This window comes from Nannobrachium achirus (genome assembly GCF_963921795.1).
Source record: "Nannobrachium achirus genome assembly, chromosome: 8".
NCBI lineage: Eukaryota > Metazoa > Chordata > Actinopteri > Myctophiformes > Myctophidae > Nannobrachium > Nannobrachium achirus.
Window position 1 is genome coordinate 57,201,042 of NC_137817.1, and position 21,978 is coordinate 57,223,019.

At 42.4% G+C, this 21,978-nt stretch overlaps 1 protein-coding gene across 1 annotated transcript in view; it reads right to left on the bottom strand.

Moving 5' to 3' along the window:
• Positions 1 to 21,978, bottom strand: part of dock10 (dedicator of cytokinesis 10) — a gene marked incomplete at its 5' end in the record, with an annotated part of 161,514 nt that overhangs the window by 61,851 nt on the left and 77,685 nt on the right. The window contains 13 exons of the mRNA XM_080731698.1: positions 700 to 878; positions 2,012 to 2,044; positions 2,620 to 2,716; positions 3,514 to 3,597; positions 4,525 to 4,671; positions 6,518 to 6,589; positions 7,828 to 7,941; positions 11,005 to 11,074; positions 14,169 to 14,287; positions 16,737 to 16,829; positions 19,421 to 19,504; positions 20,102 to 20,223; positions 21,297 to 21,420. Coding sequence (XP_080587824.1) covers positions 700 to 878; positions 2,012 to 2,044; positions 2,620 to 2,716; positions 3,514 to 3,597; positions 4,525 to 4,671; positions 6,518 to 6,589; positions 7,828 to 7,941; positions 11,005 to 11,074; positions 14,169 to 14,287; positions 16,737 to 16,829; positions 19,421 to 19,504; positions 20,102 to 20,223; positions 21,297 to 21,420 — 1,338 coding nt within the window. The remainder of the gene's footprint in view (positions 1 to 699; positions 879 to 2,011; positions 2,045 to 2,619; positions 2,717 to 3,513; positions 3,598 to 4,524; positions 4,672 to 6,517; positions 6,590 to 7,827; positions 7,942 to 11,004; positions 11,075 to 14,168; positions 14,288 to 16,736; positions 16,830 to 19,420; positions 19,505 to 20,101; positions 20,224 to 21,296; positions 21,421 to 21,978) is intronic.

Genomic DNA, 21,978 nt, shown 5'->3' on the forward strand with positions numbered 1-21,978 from the left:
TTATTTCGTTACAATCATTAATTGTTTCAGTGGGCGGGGTCCATGAGCCAACTCAAGGTTGTTGACTGATTTACCACTGTTTTAAGCCAATCAGAATCCAGTGTCTGAACATGTGACCACAAAAAGTGGCAGAAGGGTCCATTTGGAACACCCAAGGAACCCTGTGTGTCCCTGGCCTGGACCCCACTTGGAGAAGCAGCGGTCTACAGACGGCACCGCCTACCTTGGTAGCGTAGCGTAGTGGTTCTCAACCTGTGGGTCGGGACCCCCAGGGGGGTCCCCAAATTATTTTGGGGGGGTCCCCAAATGATTAACTTAATGGGCAACGTTGTTTTCTCACTCAACAGTAAACAAACCAACACAAAGTTTATGTGAATCGACGGCATCTGCACATTTCTAAAGTGACAGTTTAAGGACTTTTTAATTCCTCTAAAATGACAAATTAAACATTGGCCAAATTGTCAAACATTAGAGGCAGAAATTGTGAAAATAGCTGATCTACATGCTCACAACGCCTCGCAACATCGGCTATTTTCACAATAGAACCATTTCATACAAAATGTAATGCCTCAACTCCTAGTGCTCGTCAGGGTGTGTGTGTGTGTGGGGGGGGGGGGGGGGGGTCCCCAGTTAAAATATGATTATTTGGGGTGTCACGGCCTGAAAAGGTTGAGAACCACACTGGCGTAGCGGGCCTACCTTGGTGGCGTAGCGGGCGTCCAGAGAGTGCTTGGCCATCAGCGTCTTCAGGGTGGCGAGGGCCAGGTGCCGGAGGTCCTGCTCGTCCTGCAGGGCCAGGCCCAGCTCCCGCAGCAGCAGGCCCGTCAGGAAGTGTTTCCTGCAGAACTCTCCCGTCAGACTGTACTCTGGCACCGACACTGGAAAGAAGACCACACCACCACAAAAAAAAACATTGCTTTTTTTTACACTGCCTGTTGTTTTTTGAATAATTCTCTAAAGCAGGGTTCCCCAATTAGTTTTCCCCAAGGGCCGAATTATGTCTAGGGTACCAAGGCGAGGGCCACAACATTGCAGGGGGCGACGGTGGCGTTCCCACTACTCCAGCGACAGTTTTTGTCGTTGTCGGGTGAAAATCTTGTATGTCCAAAACCGTTCGTTTTGAATTTATCATTTTAAAAATAATTTAAACTAGTGAAAACAGCCGATCTACAAGCACACAACGCCTCGCGGTGCGAGGCGTTGTGTGCTTGTAGATCTGCTGTTTTCACTACTTTTGTGCGACGGCCTTGTATGATTTGCGAAAGAACGTACAAATTTGGAGATACGAGATTTCCACCCGACAACGACGATATACTAGTGTTGTTGCTGCTCTTATACCACCATTATTACTGGGATTGGTGTGGGCCAGACAGCAGACCCCCGTGGGCCGCAAATGGCCCGCGGGCCGCCTATTGGGGAACCCTGCTCTAAAGTGTAGATCTGACCTTAAAGGGGAATTCCGTTAAATCGCTTTCTTATCTCACTTTCTTGTTATTTAGCCGAGTCGCGGCAAATTTATACAGTTCACAACGGCAGCCTCGGGACATAGGCAATTCCGCTTATTTACATCGCTCCTAAATAAATCCCTTTTTTCTGTACCTCTTTGCTGTTCAGAAACACACTGACGAGTTAACATGCAGAAGTTACCGACCAATTCACAACAATGACGTAAGCCTGCAATGCAATGTTGTTTCTAGAGTTGTTTCAATGTTGTATAGAGAGCTGATATGAGGCAAAGAAGTGGATTTTAAAGCAATGTAAATAAGCGAAATTGCCTATATGAGGCTGGCCCGAGGCTGCCGTTGTGAACTGTACAAGGTTGCCGCAACTTGGCCGAAATTGACAATACTACTTTTTTTTATTAAAAAACACCTGGACGAGGTATTCTCCTTTAAAAAGGGGAGGACATTGTTTACTGAATGAGTTGTATAAGATGAGGCGACGCACACCGAATGAGCCATAAACACAAACACACAAAACATGACAAAGACACAAGGCAACATATATTTACCATGGGAATGTTGTGGTTCTGGGGATGCAATGTCTGACATGGAGAGAGACAAGGATATGTGAGAGAGGGAGAGGGTTGGTGGTGGTGAGGAATTAACAGACGAATGACAATGATGCATGATAATCTACCATTTAGAGCAGGGGTTCTCAACCTGTGGGTCGGGACTCCCAGGGGGGTCCCCAAATTATTTTGGGGGATGATTAACTTAATGTGCAACATTGTTTTCTCACTCAACAGTAAACAAACCAACATAACGTTTAAGTGTATATAGGGTCAGTGCACATTTCTAAAGTGACAATTTAAGGACTTTTTTAATACCTCTAAAATGACAAATTAAACCCTGGCCAAATTGTCAAATATTAGAGGCAGAAATTGTGAAAATAGCCAATTTACATGCTCACAGGCGTTGTGAGCATGTAGATCTGCTATTTTCACAATAGAACCGTGTTCTACAAAATGTAATGCCTCAAATCTTAGTGCTCGTCAGGGTGGGGGGTATCCCCAGTTAAAATGTGTTTATTTTGTGGGTCGCGGCCTGACAAGATTGAGAACTACTGCTGTAGAGTACAGTACCACATGGTGCATAGTGTACGAGTCAGGACTCTAACCTGTGATGCGAGCAGACGGCAGGGGCAGGCTGAGGGGGATGTAGTGCTCGTGGTTACACACCTCTCTCAAGAACTCAAACTTCAGCTCACATAAAACCTGTCGCACAAAATAAAACCAAACATTTTAGCCAAAGGTTACTGGTAAACAACATGGGTCATTTTGCTCCTGTTTCTCTGTCTGAACAGATTGCCTCGTAGGCAGAGCCAAAGAGCTATTTATTTTGTGTTCATTTGGTGCATGCGTAGTTGACACATCGGAACAATTTTACAGGGAGGCCATTAAGATATAGGAGGACATTATGGTAAATGATATGTTTCCTTGCCATCACCTGGAAAACTTTTTTTTTGTTGATCTGTTTCTAACGTGATTGTTAAATTGACATTATTGTTGTGCGTTTTCAGTAGAGTTCTCAACAGGCCTGAAAATGAACCCATTTAGTCCGATTTGAATAAAGCCTTAAAGACCTAAGTCCGATTTGAATTACCCACAGTTTTTCTGGAAAACGTTTTACTCAGCCTCTGTAGCAGTTAATACACTTTACTGTGTACCTGTCCAGAAATTAAGGCCTGGCCCTAACTGGGCTGGCCAGAGGCCCGGCCAGGCCCGACTAATTATCATATATTTATTCTAGGCCCTACCTGGCTTGAAAACGTCAGGTCGGGTTGGGTAGTTTCGGGTTTGGGAAGAATTTGAGAACTCTATCACAGAGTAAAAGTAATAAATAATACAAAATTATCTTTTCTGTTTTCATTGAGCCCAAGGCCCGGCCCTACTAATTAGCATACATTTTAGGCCCTACCCTACCCTAAATGTCGGTTCATGTTCGGGTAGGGTAAGGTTCGGGCAGAATTTGAGAACTCTGGTTTTCGGTGCTTGTCACTTTATTTGGTTACCTTGCTGTCAGTAGCAGTGATATTGTTGATGTAGTTGCTGATCAGTTTAAAGGTGAAGCCTCGGTCCATGAGAGTAAAACAGCGCTGCAGAGAGACAGAGACACACGTACAGTACGTTAGTTCATGAGAAAAGGAGAGACACATTTGCAAAGTGAGTTTAACGTTGTTTAACATCGTTTAATGCAATCAGATAGGACTTTTCTGTTTGGAAGTATGGGCTGTCAAGGCCACAAAGTAGTTTGTTGCCACTCAGTAGGCGTTCCCGATGTCACGCGCATACCCTCTATTATTACGCGTTATTACTTTAACCATTATTTTATGCTGTAACTATTGAAAAATACAAGCTCACAGCGTGGCACTGCGAGCTTGTAGACCTGCTATTTTTGAAAAATGTTGAACATTTGTGCAAGCCTTCGCACATTCTATAAACGTCTTCTAAATCCTCCTAAGGTTTTTGAAAAACGCATCAGTGGCTACATCTGCTATTTTTCAATAGCTAAAGTATAAAATAATTCCGGGTCTAAATGTGTTTTAAGTAAAAGTATCAATATTGTGAGTACAGTATGTAGGCCAGGGTTCCCCAATAGGCGGCCCGCGGGGGGCTACTTACTGTCTGGCCCACACCAACCCCAGTAATAATGGTAGTATAAGAGCAGCAACAACACTAGTATATCATCGTTGTCGGCTGGAAATCTCGTATACCGTCGCACAAAAGTAGTGAAAACAGCAGATCTACAAACAGGGTTAGGGTTAGGGTTGGGTTGCTTGTAGATCGGCTGTTTTCACTAGTTTAAATAATTTTAAAAATTATAAATTCAAAACGAACGTTTTGGACATAGAAGATTTCACCCGACAACAACGATATCTGAACTGTCACTGGAGTAGCAGGAATGCCGCCGTCGCCCCCTGCAATGTTGTGGCCCTCGGCTTGGTACCCTAGACATTATTCGGCCCTTGGGATAAACTAATTGGGGAACCCTGATGTAGGCGTTCTGATGTTACTGATCTCACCTTCACAAAGTTTGCTACGGCCAGGTTGGCGCTGCGCGTCTCCTCTGACAGGTCTTTGTTCTTCCAGAAGACGTGGTCGGACACCGTGTCCATCAGGGTCTCCACGCGGTTCAGATAGGAGGAGGGGAAGCGCTGGGGCCTGGGCAGCTGTATTATGAAACACACAATAGCGACTTTAAGAAATGGACGGCTATGGCAGATGGCAACGGTAACCGGAATTGATCAGCGCTCGATACATAAACCTGCCGCCGTTGCAGCCGTCTATACAAAGCTCCCTTTCCACATCGTGGCTACGTCTGATGCGTAGACGTGTCGCCATGGGAACCAAAGAGTTCGGTAAAAGGGGTGGGACCACGTCGCCGATGGCTGTTTGCTTAAAGTGATCCCTGACTAATACGACAAATATGCCTTAATACATTATAATTGTCCTCTATAACTACAATGTAAAATTAAAAACACCTTCAATATTTATTTCTTCAAGAAATAGCTAATCTTTCACTCAACAGGAGAAATGCCTGTCGCAAGTTGATGATGTCATAAATGTCATGTGTGATCTAACCCTATGGAATTTATGGAATGCATGTGCAAAAAACACATTTGAAATATTGAGTTGATGCTCATATTAACCATATGAAGTATTAAGTTTGTTTTTATTTGAACATGCATGCCATAAATTCCATAGGGATAGATCACACATGACATTCATGACATCATCAACTTGCGACGGGCATTTCCCCTGTTGAGTGAAAGATTAGCTATTTCTAGAAGAAATAAAATATTGAAGGTGTTTTTAATTTTACATTGTAGTTATAGAGGACAATTATAATGTATTAAGGCATATTTGTCGTATTAGTCAGGGATCACTTTAACGATTTTGACTGCTACGGCGATTGCGTCATCTGCGATCTGCCGCCCTGAAAATCATTGAGCTTAAAGGAGTAGTTCACCCCCAAAATGACTTTTTTTCTATTGATTAGTCACGCCATGGAGACTAGAGTTCAATAATATTTTTAGCTTTTTGTCGCATTCCTAAGACAAAAATGTGATAACAATATATTTACCCCCATTCGTTCTGAATGGGGACCCGTTTCGAAACGGGTCCCCATCCGGAATCAATGGGGGTAAATTTACTCGAATCAAATTTTTGTCTTAGGAATGTGACAAAAACCAAAAAATAATATTGAACTCTAGTCTCCATGGCGAGACTAATCAATAGAAAAAAAGTCATTTTGGGGGTGAACTACTCCTTTAAACTCTCTATTATGTGAACACATTGAAACCATCTTTAATTATGGGGGACTGCCCCATAGGTCGAACTCCCGTTGGGTCGAACAGCGTCGGCAGGTTAGATAATCACCCGCGACTGTCGGCAGGTTAGATAATCACCCGCGACAGTCGGCAGGTTAGATAATCACCCGCGACAGTCGGCAGGTTAGATAATCACCCGCGTCACGGTTACTGAGGTTAGGTTCAGGGTTAGGGTTAGAGTTAGGCATAGTTTTACTGAGGTTAGGATTAGGGTTTGGGTTAGAGTTTGGTGGTCGATCTAAAGGGTGTTCGACCTAATGACATGTGACCTAATTATGCTCTGTTGCACCATGTAATATCGCATAAAACACGCAGGCATGCAGGCACCCACGCACACATGCATGCATGCATTAGCAATGTAACAATTTCTCGTAAATCGATTAAAATCGATTTAAACTGGTGACAATTGAAATTTATTTAATAAAAACATTTTTGCGACGCAAACAGCAGAGGACGCATAAAAAGAACACAGGTTACTGTGCTTTGTAAGAGAAATGATTAAAAGAAAATGTTTTCAGTCATTTGCTACTGTATTGAAAAGAGGATAAGAGAAAACAGTATTGCAAAACAACATAAAAGTGGAAAAAATACTGGATTTGTGTAAGAGAAATAATCTCGTGATTGGAATCGTATGGTGAGTTGAGTGAATGGTTACACTCCTAGCATGCATTGTCAGATCCCTTACCTTAACCTTGTCAGAGTCCACCAGATGCTGAGCCATGGACTTGATGATCAGCTCAAAGAAGAACCAGGAGAACTGGAGGATGAGAGAGACGTCAGAGACACATTTCACATCAACACTGAAACGCGTCACTCTGTCTCTAGGCCATGTTCAGACGACAAAAGTCCCAGAGAAAACACAGCAACACGTCATTGCGTTCTCACTTCTTATTGTGCGTCTACATGGAAATGCACCAGCATTAAAAATGATGGTAACGTGCACACCCGTCGCTAGGTGGCAGTGACGCACAGATAGACGATTGACCGCTTCCATTTCCTTGTTTACATTGATCACCATGGTAATGTGGGTGCAGCTGGCTGTATGCAAGCCATAACATCACATGTGTTGTTGTCGTTTCTTGCGTTTCTACTGTTCAGACGGCAGCGCGAGGAGAGAACGCTGTCAGCTTTTCCGATCTAAAAGCTGGTCTTTCCTTTTTTGCGGTTTCAACCCCCCGAAAATGCTGTTGTCGTCTGAACAGAAGGCATATGTGACATTTAATTTTGTGGAATTCTCGTGGAAACGGCATCGTATAAACGGGCCCTTAGTCTCTGGGTGCTTGGAGGAATGTATTTGGAGTGCACGTATAGAGTAGGGCATTCACGAATAGTGATTTTTAGTATTCGAATTATTCGACCTCAAGTATTCGAATAGTCGAATATTCTACAGGACTGACCAAACTGTCAAATATTAAGTAAGCAAGAGGCGAACATTGTGAGAATAGCCGATCTACATGCTCACAACGCCTCGCAACGCGAGGCGTTGTGAGCAAGTAGATCTGCTATTTTCACAATATTTATCTGCGGAACCGAGTCACATTAAATGTAATACCTACAAATCCAAGTGCTTGTCAGGGTGGGGGTCCGCAGTTTAAATATGTTTATTTTGGGGGTCACGGCCTAAAAAGGTTTGAGAACCCCTGGTATAGAGCATTAACAAATTCATCCACCAGGGGCATTCTTATGACTTCCTATCTAGCCAAGCTTTATAAACTATATCTTTTTTTAAAGAGAAAACAATAAAAAAAAGCGAATATTCGACTTTGGCGAACAACGTCGAATAGTGACTTTGATATTCGAATATTCTAATATGTGGTGAATGCCCTCGTATAGAGTAATGAGGGAGGAGTGCATGGTGGAACAAGGACTGGGTACAAGGATTCACTCACATTTTGTGCTTTAACTATTGAAAAATAGCAGATATACAAGCTCACAGCTGCGAGCTGCGAGCTTGTAGATCTGCTATTTTTGAAAAATCGTGAAAATTTGACTGACCCTCAGCACGTTCCTGACGGCTGCCTGCTCATTGCTGCGCAGGTCAAAGGTCATCCCCTTAGCCAGCTCCTCGTGCACCGTCCTGAAGCCATGGGATTCTGACTTGAACACATACTGCACACGCACACACACACGCACGCACGCACACGCACACACACGCACGCACGCACGCACGCACGCACGCACGCACGCACGCACGCACACACACACACACACACACACACACACACACACACACACACACACACACACACACACACACACACACACACACACACACACACACACACACACACAGAGGAGGGTTATGTTAGTGAGAGAATGCAGGAATAATATGCACCCACAACAGAACATGGAAAATCATTTATATTGATGTACAGGACCATACCGCGGGTCTGACATGTTTATCCCATTGACCGTGTCTCGCTGCATGCTTTTACTACTGACCATTTTCCAAAGCACACTGACTGTGGTTGTCTGATTACTGAGGAGACCGTTGGATTCCGTTCATTTAATATGGCATGAAAAACTAAATCGTGAAACTTGTTTCTTAATCCAACACAATGAACTTCATGGTAGCTTTATTTTCTTGGTCAAAAATATGTTATGTTTTTTTTTGCTCTAATCCATCCAACGCTGACTAGGTTATTCAGGCACAGCATGTAACGATTTTTATTTACACGTCTTGGTTGAATGCTTGACAACAAAACAATAACAAAGCATGGGTCAATCATTTAATATGAATAAAGGTAAGATACATTCTGACTATATGGGGAGCTTTGTATATACTGTATATATTACATATCAAACGATAACTCAATGTACCTCAATAGCCCATGACCTAGGGGGTCCTCAGAGTTACTACAGGGGGGCCTCCAAATCTTTGAGTGATATTTATTTATTTATTAACCACTTGAACCCTAGTGTCCATATTCTGAGAAATGTAGCCAACAATAGAAGAGGTTTGGTGTATTGGGGAAAAAGTGGTCAAGTGTATTAAGAATTTGACAGTTCAAGTGGTTAAATATCTGAAAACACAACTGACATAAATCCAACATACACTGATAATTGTATAAACAATGAAACTATATGGAATCTATGAACAAGTTGTGGGGGTTCCCTGCTTCATCTATTTCTCAACTAAGGGGTCCTTGGCCTGAAAACGTCGAAGACCCCTGCTCTTAACAATAAGGTGTGGACTTTTCAAACAGTCCAATTACTGCATACTCCTCCTATACCGTTCAGCCGAGACCTTAATTGCTACAGCAGCAGTTCTTCAGATTGCTCACAGTCACCGCTATAGCCTTGAAGAAAAAAAAAATCACGTCAATCTGTTGCTATGGCAACCCCTGCCTCCAAAAGCTCTGCGAGAATTCTCTTCTCATCTCGTCTTCGCCCTGCATTCATCTCTGCCTCTCTCTAACCTGCCATTAGTCTGGTTGTGTTCCTGCATTGTTGGCAACATGAAACAGGCCTGGTGGGCCCTGATCCCATGCTAAACAAGCATGCCTTGTATTTCTGACTGAGGAGACCCAATGTCCTGGTTTGCCTCCTACTAAATCACTTTCCCTTCTCTGTCTCTCTCTCTCAGGGGTGTCGCACCAAATTCTGGGCCCTGGGTACAAGGATTCACTCACATTCTGTGCTTTAACTATTGAAAAATAGCAGATATACAAGTGGCACTCGGTGCCGCGCTGCAAGCTTGTAGATCTGCTATTTTTGAAAAATCTTGAAAATTGGTTGCGAGTCTTTGAATATTTCAAAGACTTATTTTTAAACTATGTTTCTATGTCAGTGGTGCTCAAACCTTTTCAAGTGAAGGACCCTCAACATTATATATGTATTTGGCCACGGACCCCCATCTCAAAATATTTAGTTCCAGGCAGGGACCCCCCCAGAAGCAAAATTTGAGTTGTTGCAAAATGTTTGCTTAAAAAGTACATATATTCAAAGATTTGCACACATTTTCACGACTTTTAAAAAATAGGGCCCTATTAACTAAGTCCCACTCCCCCCCCCCTTGTGACTCCGCTGCTCTCTCTCTCTCTCTCTCTCTCTCTCTGGGCACAGGGCCCTGGGCTGGCCAACACTCCTGTTGGCCACACACACACACTCACTACTCAAACACAAAGCCCCCACCAGGCCCCCTTTCTTTCCTTTTCCACTAATGAAGATGTTTAACCCCACTCTGCCAATGCAAACAGTAACCTTCACAATGATAGAATCCCTTCAAGATCACTCGCACGCACGCACGCACACACGCACACACAGCGAACACAAACGCATGTCACATGCACGCATGTCACACGCACGCACAATCCACTAGACCTGTCAACAGTGGCGTCAGTTCAGCAAAAGCTAAGGCACGTGCGCGAAGGCGTGTGTGCAAGACACAAGTCATGTTGCCATACCATAGCAACAGGCATAATGAATTGTATTCCTCTTATTTTAAGAGGAACATTTTATTTTCCCCCCCTGTAGCCAAGGTATGGCAGCTGCCATGCCTTGCCATACCCAATTGACACCTCTGCCTGTCAACATCTTCCTACATTCACCTAGCATGTTTAGTTTTCCGGGGGGTTGGGGTCCCCATGCATGACTCCCCAGTCAAATGAGGAGTAGTCTAATTTAAGGAAGGTTCAATTAACTTGAAATGACTTTACAATAACTCAATCTATTTCTAAAGTGCAATTATGACATTTAGACAATTTAAAGGTAGGGTAAGTGATTTCACTTAAGTTTCAGTTTTCATGCAGGTGACCTCCAATCATGATCAAGTGAGGGCAGGCCTTGGTGCGCTTAAGGCCCGCCCCCACTCAACCATGATTGGAGGAAAACCCCACTCTATCCTGATTGGAGGAAAACCTGTCACCCAACAGTTTTGGTGGAGCAACTGAAACTGCTTTGTTCTCCTCACATGAGAAGAGGCTCAATATAAGTCCAAATATGGACCAAACACTCTATAGTAACTACTGTAGTACTACCAGAACATAAACCAATTTAGTTATTATTTGAATTAAAAGAAATCACTTACCCCACCTTTAATCTACAACCAAAACCTTTCTTTCCCTATAGGACAGAATCATTTGAAATGGGGAGAACGACCATGGCTGTGGGTTTGGGGATGTGGGCCCATGACATGAGAACGTTTGAAGACCTCCCTGTGTTGGAGAGTACCTTGATGTATGAGTGGAGATAGTGGTCCAGGTTCTCCTCATGGCACTTGGCAACAATATGGACCAGCACCCTATAGACACAAAGACCATGACGCACATGTTAGCATGTTCAGCAGTGGTGGAAAAAGTACTCACACTTTTTGGAGCTGTGTGAAGCACAGGCTCCCTATACGTGGCTGTGTGGGTCTGTGTGTCTGTGTGTGTGTCTGTGTGTATGTAGCCTGAACTTCCTAAACTTCGGCACGCCACTAGTCCCACAGTTTTGCCACCACACACTCGCGCATATGGCGCGATTTTCTAAGAGAAAGGTTCTATAGTTTAATTGATATTAATTTATTAGTGAATTAATTTTCCCCATTGACTTATAATGGGAATTGCAAAAACTCACATTCAATTATTTGTCTCTCGCAAACCATAGGGGCTAGAGTTTCAAGACTTGGAGAGGAGGTTCATAATGATTTCAAGGATTAAATAAAAAATAATTGTGTCATTTGGCCGCATGGTGGCGCCATAACACCCCACTTTACGTTTTGGCCTTTAACTCTTGAACCGTAGGTCGGAAAATTAAAAATATTTTTTCCCTGGATTCCTTGGGTCATGACGCATCTCCCCATATAGGCCACGCCCATTTGCGCCATGATAGATTTTCCGCCATCTTGAATTTTCTCCAAAACACACTTTTTGCTCCTTCTCCTACATATTTTCTTCAAATGTCACAAAAATCGGTACACATGATCCACACACACACACACACACACACACACACACACACACACACACACACACACAGCTCCACTTCACACGGGTGTGATTTTTACTTAAAGGACAACTTTGTTTGTTTTTTACAACAAGGGTTCATATTTTAGAATAAAAGACGAATGTTAAAATGTCTTTTTAGACACACTAAGCTGGAGATTTCTTTATTACTATTTACAATAATACTACTATAAGGAATGGGCTTATTGTGTCTAAAAAGACATATTTAGCCACTTGTACGCATGCCCCCACCCACTGAAATCTAAATCTAAATTGCTAAAAGGATAGAAAGGAATATTTGAAAACATTTTAACACTGATATTCAGTGCCAAAGGTGGTACTGCAGCTGAAAATGCTCTGAGAGCCATTCAAAAATGAGAGGCTCTCTATTCAGGAGTGGTAATTTAGCCTCAAACCTTTTGAAAAACGTTTTTGGGACATAAACAATATGACATAAATACTTTTTAAATGCATGGTGTATCACCTTTAAATCTTTTAAAACTAGCAGATCTGCCACTGTAGCAGATCTACTCAGTTTAAGAAACACAGGATAAGCTTACTGTAAGTACAGTGCTTGAGTAAATGCACTTAGTTACTTTACACACACACCACTGGCAGCATTGTATCTGCATCATTACACTGTAACTCCAAAGAGGGCACCAACGGAACCAAAATGAACCTGTAAGGGTCCATTTGGTTGGTTGGATTTGTGCCCTGTTCTGAGTTCCCAAAACAAAACAATAAGGTTTTTTACTGCGTAGGCCTCGGCCCAAAACACTAAACACCATCTCAGACACATTTGGACTCTTGCTCACTCCAGTTACAAGCTTATAGTTTATTACACAATAAAAACACAGATCTGTCAGCAACTAGATGATATATTTGCACTTTTATGCATGTCATTATTTCTAAACATACCATCTTTATGCTAGTACACACACAGGGGGATGACATTTCTAAAAGGGCTTTCTGGTGAAAATATCGAAAATTGCAGACCTCCAAGCTCACAATGTGTCACAGCACATTGCGTTGTGAGCTTGGAGGTCGGCTATTGTCGGTGCGTGATACCACACTGAACTAAGCATAATCAAGTCAATACTGGAGATGTAGCGTAATGGCATGGATTTCTACACAGAGAGGGCAATTCTTTTCAACATAAGATGCTGCATTCAAGTTCAGGAGGGTTACTTTGGACAAGGCAATTCTCTTGAATGCTGCCTTCAGGTATGGCATGGAAAGAGGGCATTTGCATTTCTTTCACCATAGTGAAAAACTGCATTCATGGTCTGGAGAGGGCACTTTTTACAGACAGATAAAAGTGCAGGGGCTCAAGCCCCCTGATGTCTATGTGTGCACGTGCCTGCAATGCTTGAGCTTTTTATCTCTGTCGGGTGGAAACCTCCTAATCTATGTCCAAAACTGTTACTTTTCAGGATTCAAATTCAAAAACATCAAAAGTAGCAGATCTACAAGCTCGAAAAACATCCCTTCGTGTCACGTTTAGAGCTTGCGGATCTGCTTCTTTTGATGTATTTGTGTGATGCTGTAAGATGATCAAGTTGTGCATTAATATAAAAAAAAACAAAAGGTTAGAATAATGGAGACTAGAGTTTTCTGCTCAGCAGCAACGTTTTATTAACTCATTTAGAACGGGTAACACATTATAGTGTATCATTATTTTATGCTTTAACTATTGAAAAATAGCAGCCGCGCTGCGAGCTTGTAGATCTGCTATTTTTGAAAAATCGTGAAAATTTGAATTTTGAACCCGATTCTATAAGTGTCTTTTGAATCCTTCTAAGGTTTATTGAAAAACCTCTGTTTCTATGACAGCAATCTGGCCAGCCATCGTAAAAGAAAAGGTCCTTTTCAGTTAAATGGAGCTCAGTTAGTCTATTCTTGAGAGACTACTATGTCAGTGGTTCTCAAACCCTTTTCATGTGAAGAACCCCCAAAATTATATGTATTTGGCCACGGACCCAAATCTCAAAATATTTAGTTCCAGGGACCACCCAGAAGCAAAATTTAAGTTACAAACGTTCGCTTTGAAAATACATATATTCAAAGATTTGCACACATTTTCACGACTTTTTCAAAAATAGCAGATCTACAAGCTCGCAGCGCGGCACTCGGTGCCGCGCTGTGAGCTTGTATATCTGCTATTTTTCACTGGTTAAAGCATTCAATAATTCTAGGCCTAAATGGGTTAATGTATGCATATTAGTATTCTAAAACATAGCACACACCCACTGGGTGGCCCTACTACTTGTGTGCTCTTCAGCATGTATGTATGCATAATATTATTCTAAACACGGTGCCTGTATGTTAGTGCACCCACTGGGTGGTCCATTATCATTACTATAACAGTATTGTGCCATTAACCCATTCTCCTGCAGTACCGGCGCTCACCTGGTGGTGGCGGTGGTGACCTCGTCATTGTCGTTTTGAGTGAGAACCTTGAACAGCTGGTTGAAGAGCACCGGCAGGAAGCGAATGATCACCGGGAGCTTCTCCACGCTGAGGAGACCCTAGAGGAGGATTTACCATAAAAGTTGGATAGTTTGTGACACCATCTGAAGGAGATAACTACACACTGAAAACGTCAAGTCCCACAAAAAGAGCTGGCTGTCTAGTAGTGTCAGTGGTGGAAAAGGTACTCACATTTTTTTTTTACTTGAGTAAAAGTATCAATACTGCGATGTAGAAATACTCTGTTAGGGTGCCCTCACACCAAAATACCTAGAGTGGAATCCGCCAATGTATTTGAGAATGGAGTGTTTTACTGGCAAAAAACGCTCCATTCTCATTGAAATGCATTGGCGGATTCCACTCTAGGTGTTTTGGTGTGAGGGCACCCTTACAAGTCAAAATCCAGAATTCAAAATGTACTTGAGTAAAAGTACAAAAGTATTGGCGTCAAAATGTACCAAAAGTAGAAGTACAATATGTTTGAAAATAGCAGATCTAGCTTGTAGATCGGCTATTTTCAAATAGCCAACGTATAGAATAGGGCTAAAGTGCATTAATGTATGTTTTATAATATCATCATTTATATCTGCAAAGTAACTAGTAACTAAAGTTTTCAAATAAATGTAGTGGAGTAAAAGTACAATAGTTGGATCTGAGATGTAGTGGAGTAGAAGTAAAAGTACCGAAAACTGGAAATACTCAAGTACAAATACCTCGAAACTGTACTTAGGTACAGTACTTAAGTAAATGTACTTTACACCACTGAGTAGTTTAGAACTAGGACGCTAGCACGACTCCAATCCTCCCTTTTGCAAATCCCGCCCCATTCTGCCCTGTTACTATGATGGGACATTTGACCCTGGGCAGATTGTTTTTATAGTGGCAGTGAATGGTATTTTTTTATTTTTTCATAGCCTCATTACAGCTATATAAAGTACCAAAGGAAAAACATCTAGGTGATATTAATAAAAAGGGAAGACAAAGGTACAGTAGTTACATTGCAAAACAGGGGGTTTACCCGAAAATATATGTTTTAATTTGTTTAATCCCAGTGGGACAGAATCCTCTTTGCAGATTCTTTTATAGTGGTAGTGGATGGGATTTTTTTTTTCTTCATAGCCTCATTACAGCTATATAAAGTACCAAAAAAAACACATCTACGTGATATTAATAAAAAGGGAAGAAAAAGGTACAGTAATTACATAGCAAAACAGTAGTTTTCCCCCGAAAATAAATGTTTTAATTAGTTTAATCCTCTGGATCAGAGATAGAATAGAAATAGAAAGAGAAGCGCATTGCATCTTGGGTAGGAAGAGGACAGAACTATAATGTTTCTCCTCACATAATAGGCTGGCTTTTCGTAATTCTGCCCATTTAAAATATATGTACCCAATCGTGACTCTTAGACCATTGATAAGGTCCATGTGAACTAGTTTGTTGAAGCTTATTCATTACAATGATCGCAAACGCTATGGTCGCGAGCGGCCTGGCCGTGCTCCGCAGTGCGGACAGCCGGTGAAAGACGGCTGCCACTTTCTCCGACTGCAGAACTCCACCCCCGCTTGCAAAAAGTGAATGTATTTTTCTGGTTGGCCAGTCAGGGAGTCTCAGGGACCAATCAGAAGGCTGACAAACGGTGAATTCATCTCCATCTCTCTGAACATTTTCACTGGGCGCACGGCCGGGGAAAGTAACTTTAACAAGAACATCTCTAAAAGAGAATACCAGCACTCACCAGCACTCACGGAACTGTCATTTAAGGCACTTTTATTGTATTGTAGACTTAAATGATAGTTCCGTGAGTGCTGTTATTCTCTTTTGGAGATTTTCTTGTAAATGTCTAGTAGCTTTACCGTTTCTGAGCTGTAACATGTTCTGTTTACTGTACCCATGTGTTTTATAAATGTATTGTCATGTACATTGGAAATTGTATATGTGTTTCCTGTATGTCAACAATGGAAATAAGCTCTCAAGCTTTTTGGGGTGTTCCATTCTTTTTTTCTATAGATATGTACAGTAAATTACTTGTTTTGTTAGTTTTTCTTTGTTCAAAAAAAGATGGATCAACGTCTTAAGACGAGAAAGGATAAGGTCCAGGGCTTGACATAAAGTCTTGTCCTGATGTCCGGGACAAGTAATAAATCCTTCTGGACAACTTAAGTTAATTCAAAATGTACTTGTCCGTTGGACAAGTGGCTCTTGGTTTCACTTTTTCTGTGACGCTCCTAGCAGCTTTGTGCTGTATGCAGACTATGGAGTGGAGGGTGGAGGGAGCAAGGGGGGCCGTTACCGTTAGCAGTTATTTTGTTATTTATTCTATTTCAATATCTGACTCCTATGCATGGATTTAAGAAAGAAATGAGTGTGAAATGTCTCATTTTTATCCGGAAAAGTGACTTTTGTGCCCGGACAAGTGAATGGGAAATGTACTTGTCCAAGGGAGAAGTGCCTCAAAAAGTGAATGTCAAGCCCTGTGCAGGTCTGATGTGTGCTCTGCATGGCTCTGACCTTCAGGCAGTTGAGGAAATTGGAGGTAGGAGGCAGGGAGAGGTCCAGCTCTCTCTTCTGGCACTGCTGGAAGAATCTGTTCAGGTGGGTGTCCTGGGAAACACACAGAGAAAGAGGGGAGAGTTCATGAATTAATCTGGTTAGACCGGGAACGCAAATCTGTGTAATTTTAGATTTGAACCACTTTAACCCTTATTTTATGCTTTAACTATTAGAAAAATAGCAGATATACAAGCTCAGCTTGTAGATCTGCTATTTTTGAGAAATCGTGAACATTTGTGCAAGTCTTTGTATATTTTTGACCCGATTCCACAAATGTCTCCTAAATCCTTCTTCTAAATCAGTGGTTCTCAAACCTTTTCATGTCAAGGAGCCGTGGACCCCCATCTCAAAATATGTTGTTCCGGGGTCCACCCAGAAGGAAATATTTGAGTTACAAATGTTCGCTTTTAAAAAGATACATTATATTCAAAGAAAAAAATAAATCACAACTTTTCAAAAAGCTCGCACGGCACCGAGTGCCACGCTGCGAGCTTGTAGATCTGTTATTTTTCAATAGTTAAAGCATCAAATAATTCTAGGCCTACATGGGTTAATGTATTCAGGTGGGGGTCCTGTAAGGAACACACAGAGGGAGGGGGAGAGTTCATGAATCCATATCATTAGTCACTGCAGGCTCTGGAGTCTGGAGTCTTTACTGGACCGCTTCCTCTAAAAACTAACAGCGAGGGCCTCAGGAGGACGCAAGGCCTCGTCTCTGGGCCGAACACGTCTGAAAGATCCATTTGTACTCGTCAAGAAACACATCTTCAAGATAATAGCATGTGACGCGTCTCATAAATTGAGCTTAAAGCATTACTGGTGAACCTGGAGTTAAAGCTCTGTGTATTCTGATCGTTGCTATTAGTGTGTGTTCAGTTCAACGGGGGACTCCCGTCCCTGCTGTTCTCCTGCCGTCTCCTGCTCTTAACCCATTTAGGCCTAGGATCATTGACCTTTTATTTTTTACTAATGGCCGGCCTGGACCGGCCTGGAATGAACCGGCCATTCGGGAGTTGTCCCACTTTTCCCAATGGCCAGCACGTCCCTGGATGTGACTCCACTTTTGTCTGTTCATTTATTTGTTTGTTTAATCACATGTGTTTATCCTGTGTACTGTATATGAGTGCTCTCTCCTGATTAGATAAAACCAGTATGCTTACCTGGAAATGTATTTTCTGTTTCTGTTCTAAAGGGGTCCAAACTTCTTTCAAAGGGGGCCACGTTAGAAAATATTAGAACACCCAAGGGCCGACTATATCTCCTGACATGATGTACTTTCAGTCAGAGCATAACAAAGTCAAATACATATGCATCGCATTTAAACTATTTTATTTAACTATCATCAATATTTAATACAAATGGTCTTTTGTCATGTGTGTACTCTGAACAAAACACAATTAAGTTAGCCTTATTCCACATTACCAAATGTAACCAGACGTGCAAGGGGAGAGAAATACAATAAAACAGCCTTTCTTTGACCCCTTTAGAATGAGACAACAGGGAACAAGGACTCCAGTACGCTGGGATAATGTTCTTGTTTATAGACAAAATTGTGTGCACATCTCAAGCCTTTATTCAGGCCAGGTGCTGGACATCAAGATATCAGATAATGGAAAGGAGAGGAACGCACTGTTTATCTGCTCCAGAAACACAATTTTTATTTTAGGTAACTGCAACGTTTCGACAAATAGTCTTCATCAGGCAAAAACTTTTGCCTGGTGAAGGCTATTTGTCGAAACGTTGCAGTTGCCTAAAATAAAAAATATTCTTGTTTGACAGTGCTGGCGGGCCCAGGGGTGTCACACCAAACTCTGGGCCCTGGGTACAAGGATTCACTGCGGGCCCCCCGCGAATGTTAACTATTGAAAAATAGCAGATATACAAGCTCACAGTGCGGCACCGAGTGCCGCGCTGCGAGCTTGTAGATCTGCTATTTTTTGAAAGATTGTGAAAATGTGTGCAATAAACCTGTGTTTCCATGTCAGTGGTGCTCAAACTTTTTCAAAGGACCCCCAAGATGATATGTATTTGGCCACGGACCCCCATCTCAAAATATTTAGTTCCAGGGACCCCCCCCAGAAGCAAATTTGAGTTACAAATGTTTGCTTAAAAAATACATATATTCAAAGATTTGCACACATTTTTAACAACTTTTCAAAAATAGCAGATCTACAAGCTCGAGTGCCGCGCTGTGAGCTTGTATATCTGCTATTTTTCAATAGCTAAAGTTACTAGGGCCCCTCCAGCTTGGGCTCTAGTAACTCAGTCCCACTTTCCCCCCCAGTGTGACGCCCCTGGACGGGCCGTTTAGAATACAATTTAGGAATGTAGCCACGGGCCGTATAAAGTTTGTCCTCGGGCAGCATTTGGCCCCTGGGCTGCACTTTGGACACCCCTGAGCTAGAGAGATCCCTGTTAATGAACAAACACTATAGCAATATATTGGAATGCTAGTAGTATTTGACACTTATTTGAACATATCACTTACACCACCTTAAAGCCCTATATTTTACTTAGCGAATCCACATGTGAAAAATCACTAAATGTTTAAAGTCTGAACCTTTTCTCCCAAAACAGGGATGCCAGCCAGGTTGACAGTGGCCAAAGAAAGCTATAAGATGGATTGAAGAGGCTTGTCTTACCTGAGTGTAGACTGTGGAAAGAACGTTAGTGGAAACTTTAAAGATGGGCTTCCCTCCATCGACCCACTTCACGTCTGAGCCGTTCTGCAAGGCACAAAGAGAAAGCACTGATGATTGACATCGTCCCACGATCCCTGTCTGGACTTTACATCGCTGTCCGTCGCCTCTTAACCCATTTACCGGGAGCGCATTATTGTATGCTTTAACTATTGAAAAATTGCAGATCTACAAGCTCACAGCGCGGCACCGAGTGCCGCGCTGCGAGCTTGTACAAAAATCAAATCTAAAAAAAAAAAGAAAAAGAAAGAAAAATCACACCCAATGTGAAGTGAGCGGTGGTCGTGCTTGCATAACATCTTCAGACTAGGATTTAAGTCTAGGATGTACAGGCTATGCTACACACACACGTTTTGCTATGGCAAAACGCTGAGGAAAAAGGCTACAGACATACGACATAATGACATCACTAGACAAACATGATGCTACGTACACACATTTTACTATGGCAAAACGCTGAGGAAAAAGGCTACAGACACACGCACAGCCACTTATAGGAGCGGTTTGCACCGCTCAAAAAAAAGAAACCGTCTGCCAGTGACGTCATCGTTTGGAAGATAAAAAAAAGAATACATTTATATATTATTTTTTATGTGTGTGTGTGCGTGTGTGTGCGTGTGTCACCTTGGCACTGCTGGGTTCTCTGATGGCCAGGTAGCCTGGGGGCAGGTTACTGGAGACTGGGATGCTGAACTCCTGAGATGCAAGACGACCTTCTCTGAGGAGAGGCAGCCACGAATACCCCACTGAAACATGATGACACACACGCACACGCGCCCGTGCGCGCGCACACACACACACACACACACACACACACACACACACACACACACACACACACACACACACACACACACACACACACACACACACACACACACACACACACACACACACACACACACACACACAACATTGAATCATGGATGAGTCAAATCACAGCCAGCCAGCCCAGAACCACAACCTCTATCATACCTAGCACCACCTCTTTAAAGGGACATTTCACTTTAAAAAAAAAACTTTTGGTCATTTTATCGTCTAATCAGGCTTTTATGAACACCCTGAACAGTTTTTAATTTGCTTGATTCAATATTTAGATATTTGATGTAAATGTTACCAGGCCTTCCAGGCCCAGGGCCTCTCCCCACACACACCCATTGTAACTTCAAACTTCATTTTAACCAAGATAGATTCATTAAAAACACCCATTATTTTTTTTCTGGTGACTCATACTACCCTCCTAATACGTGAGCAGGCCATGTTTTTTCCGATAACATTTTTCATTTATTTGTAATAATTATTTTTTTCCATTTTCCCAAATAATTATTAAAATCACACTTGTGTGAACTGAGCGGTGGTGTGTGTGTGTGTGTGTGTGTGTGTGTGTGTGTGTGTGCAACAGCGCCCCTCCCTTAACATGTGTGGTCAGAAAAGGTTACTGCAGGAGTGCAGGCTACGGACACGGAGACAAACAGACAGACAGACAAACAGACAGACAGACAGACCCACACACACAGCCACGTATAGGAGCGTTGTGACCACCGCTCAAAAATAAATGAAAAAGTTATGGATAAAACACGGCCTGCTAGTATGAATCACCAGAAAAAATTATGGGTGTTTTTAATGAATCTATCATGGTTAAAATGGAGTTTGAAGTTACAATGGGTGTGTATGTGGAGAGAGGCCCTTCCACTGTTTCCCTGTTGAAAGTGGAATATCCCTTTAAGTTAAGGGCCATCCATACCTAGCACTATAACTATCATCGTTAGATATATGTTATATATAATATTTGGATTGAGCTCCATGCGTCCATCCCTACCTGGGCTCTCCAGAGCCTCTCTCCTCTTGGCGTTGGTCTTGGCGTTGATGTCACAGGTCACATGATAGAAGGAGAAGAGCAGGTGGTGCCTGTCGTGGAGCTGAGTGGGAAGCTCCATCTTCACCTGCAGGATGACATGAGACACACGTGTGTTGGAAAGAACGCTTCCTTCCCTTTATACCGGGGGTCTTCAACAGGGGGTCCGGGACCCCAAGGGGGTCCTCAGAGTTACTACAGGGGGGCCTCCAAATCATTGTGTGATAGGATCATGTTTTTTACATTAACCTCTTGAACCCTGGCATCCCTATTCTGAGTGGAACATTAGCCAAAAATAGCCAATCTACAAGCTTACAATGCCTTGCAGCGTGAGGCATTGTAAGCTTGTAGATCTGAGCTTGTAGATCTGTAGATCTGCACATAGTTTTGTAGAGGGAAAAGAAGAGCAGAAATGTCTGAAAATACACATTACTCCAACATGATGACAGCGCTGTCAAACAAGTCAACAAATCTATGAACATTTTTAATCAGCGACACAATTCTGTACAATATGTAGTGGGGTCCCTGCTTCATCTCTCTCTCTCAGCTAAGAGGTCCCTGGCCTGAAAACGTTGAAGACCACTGCTTTATAACATATAGACTGTTTATGAGATCTGTTCTGTTGTCTAAATAAAGGGGTTCCAAA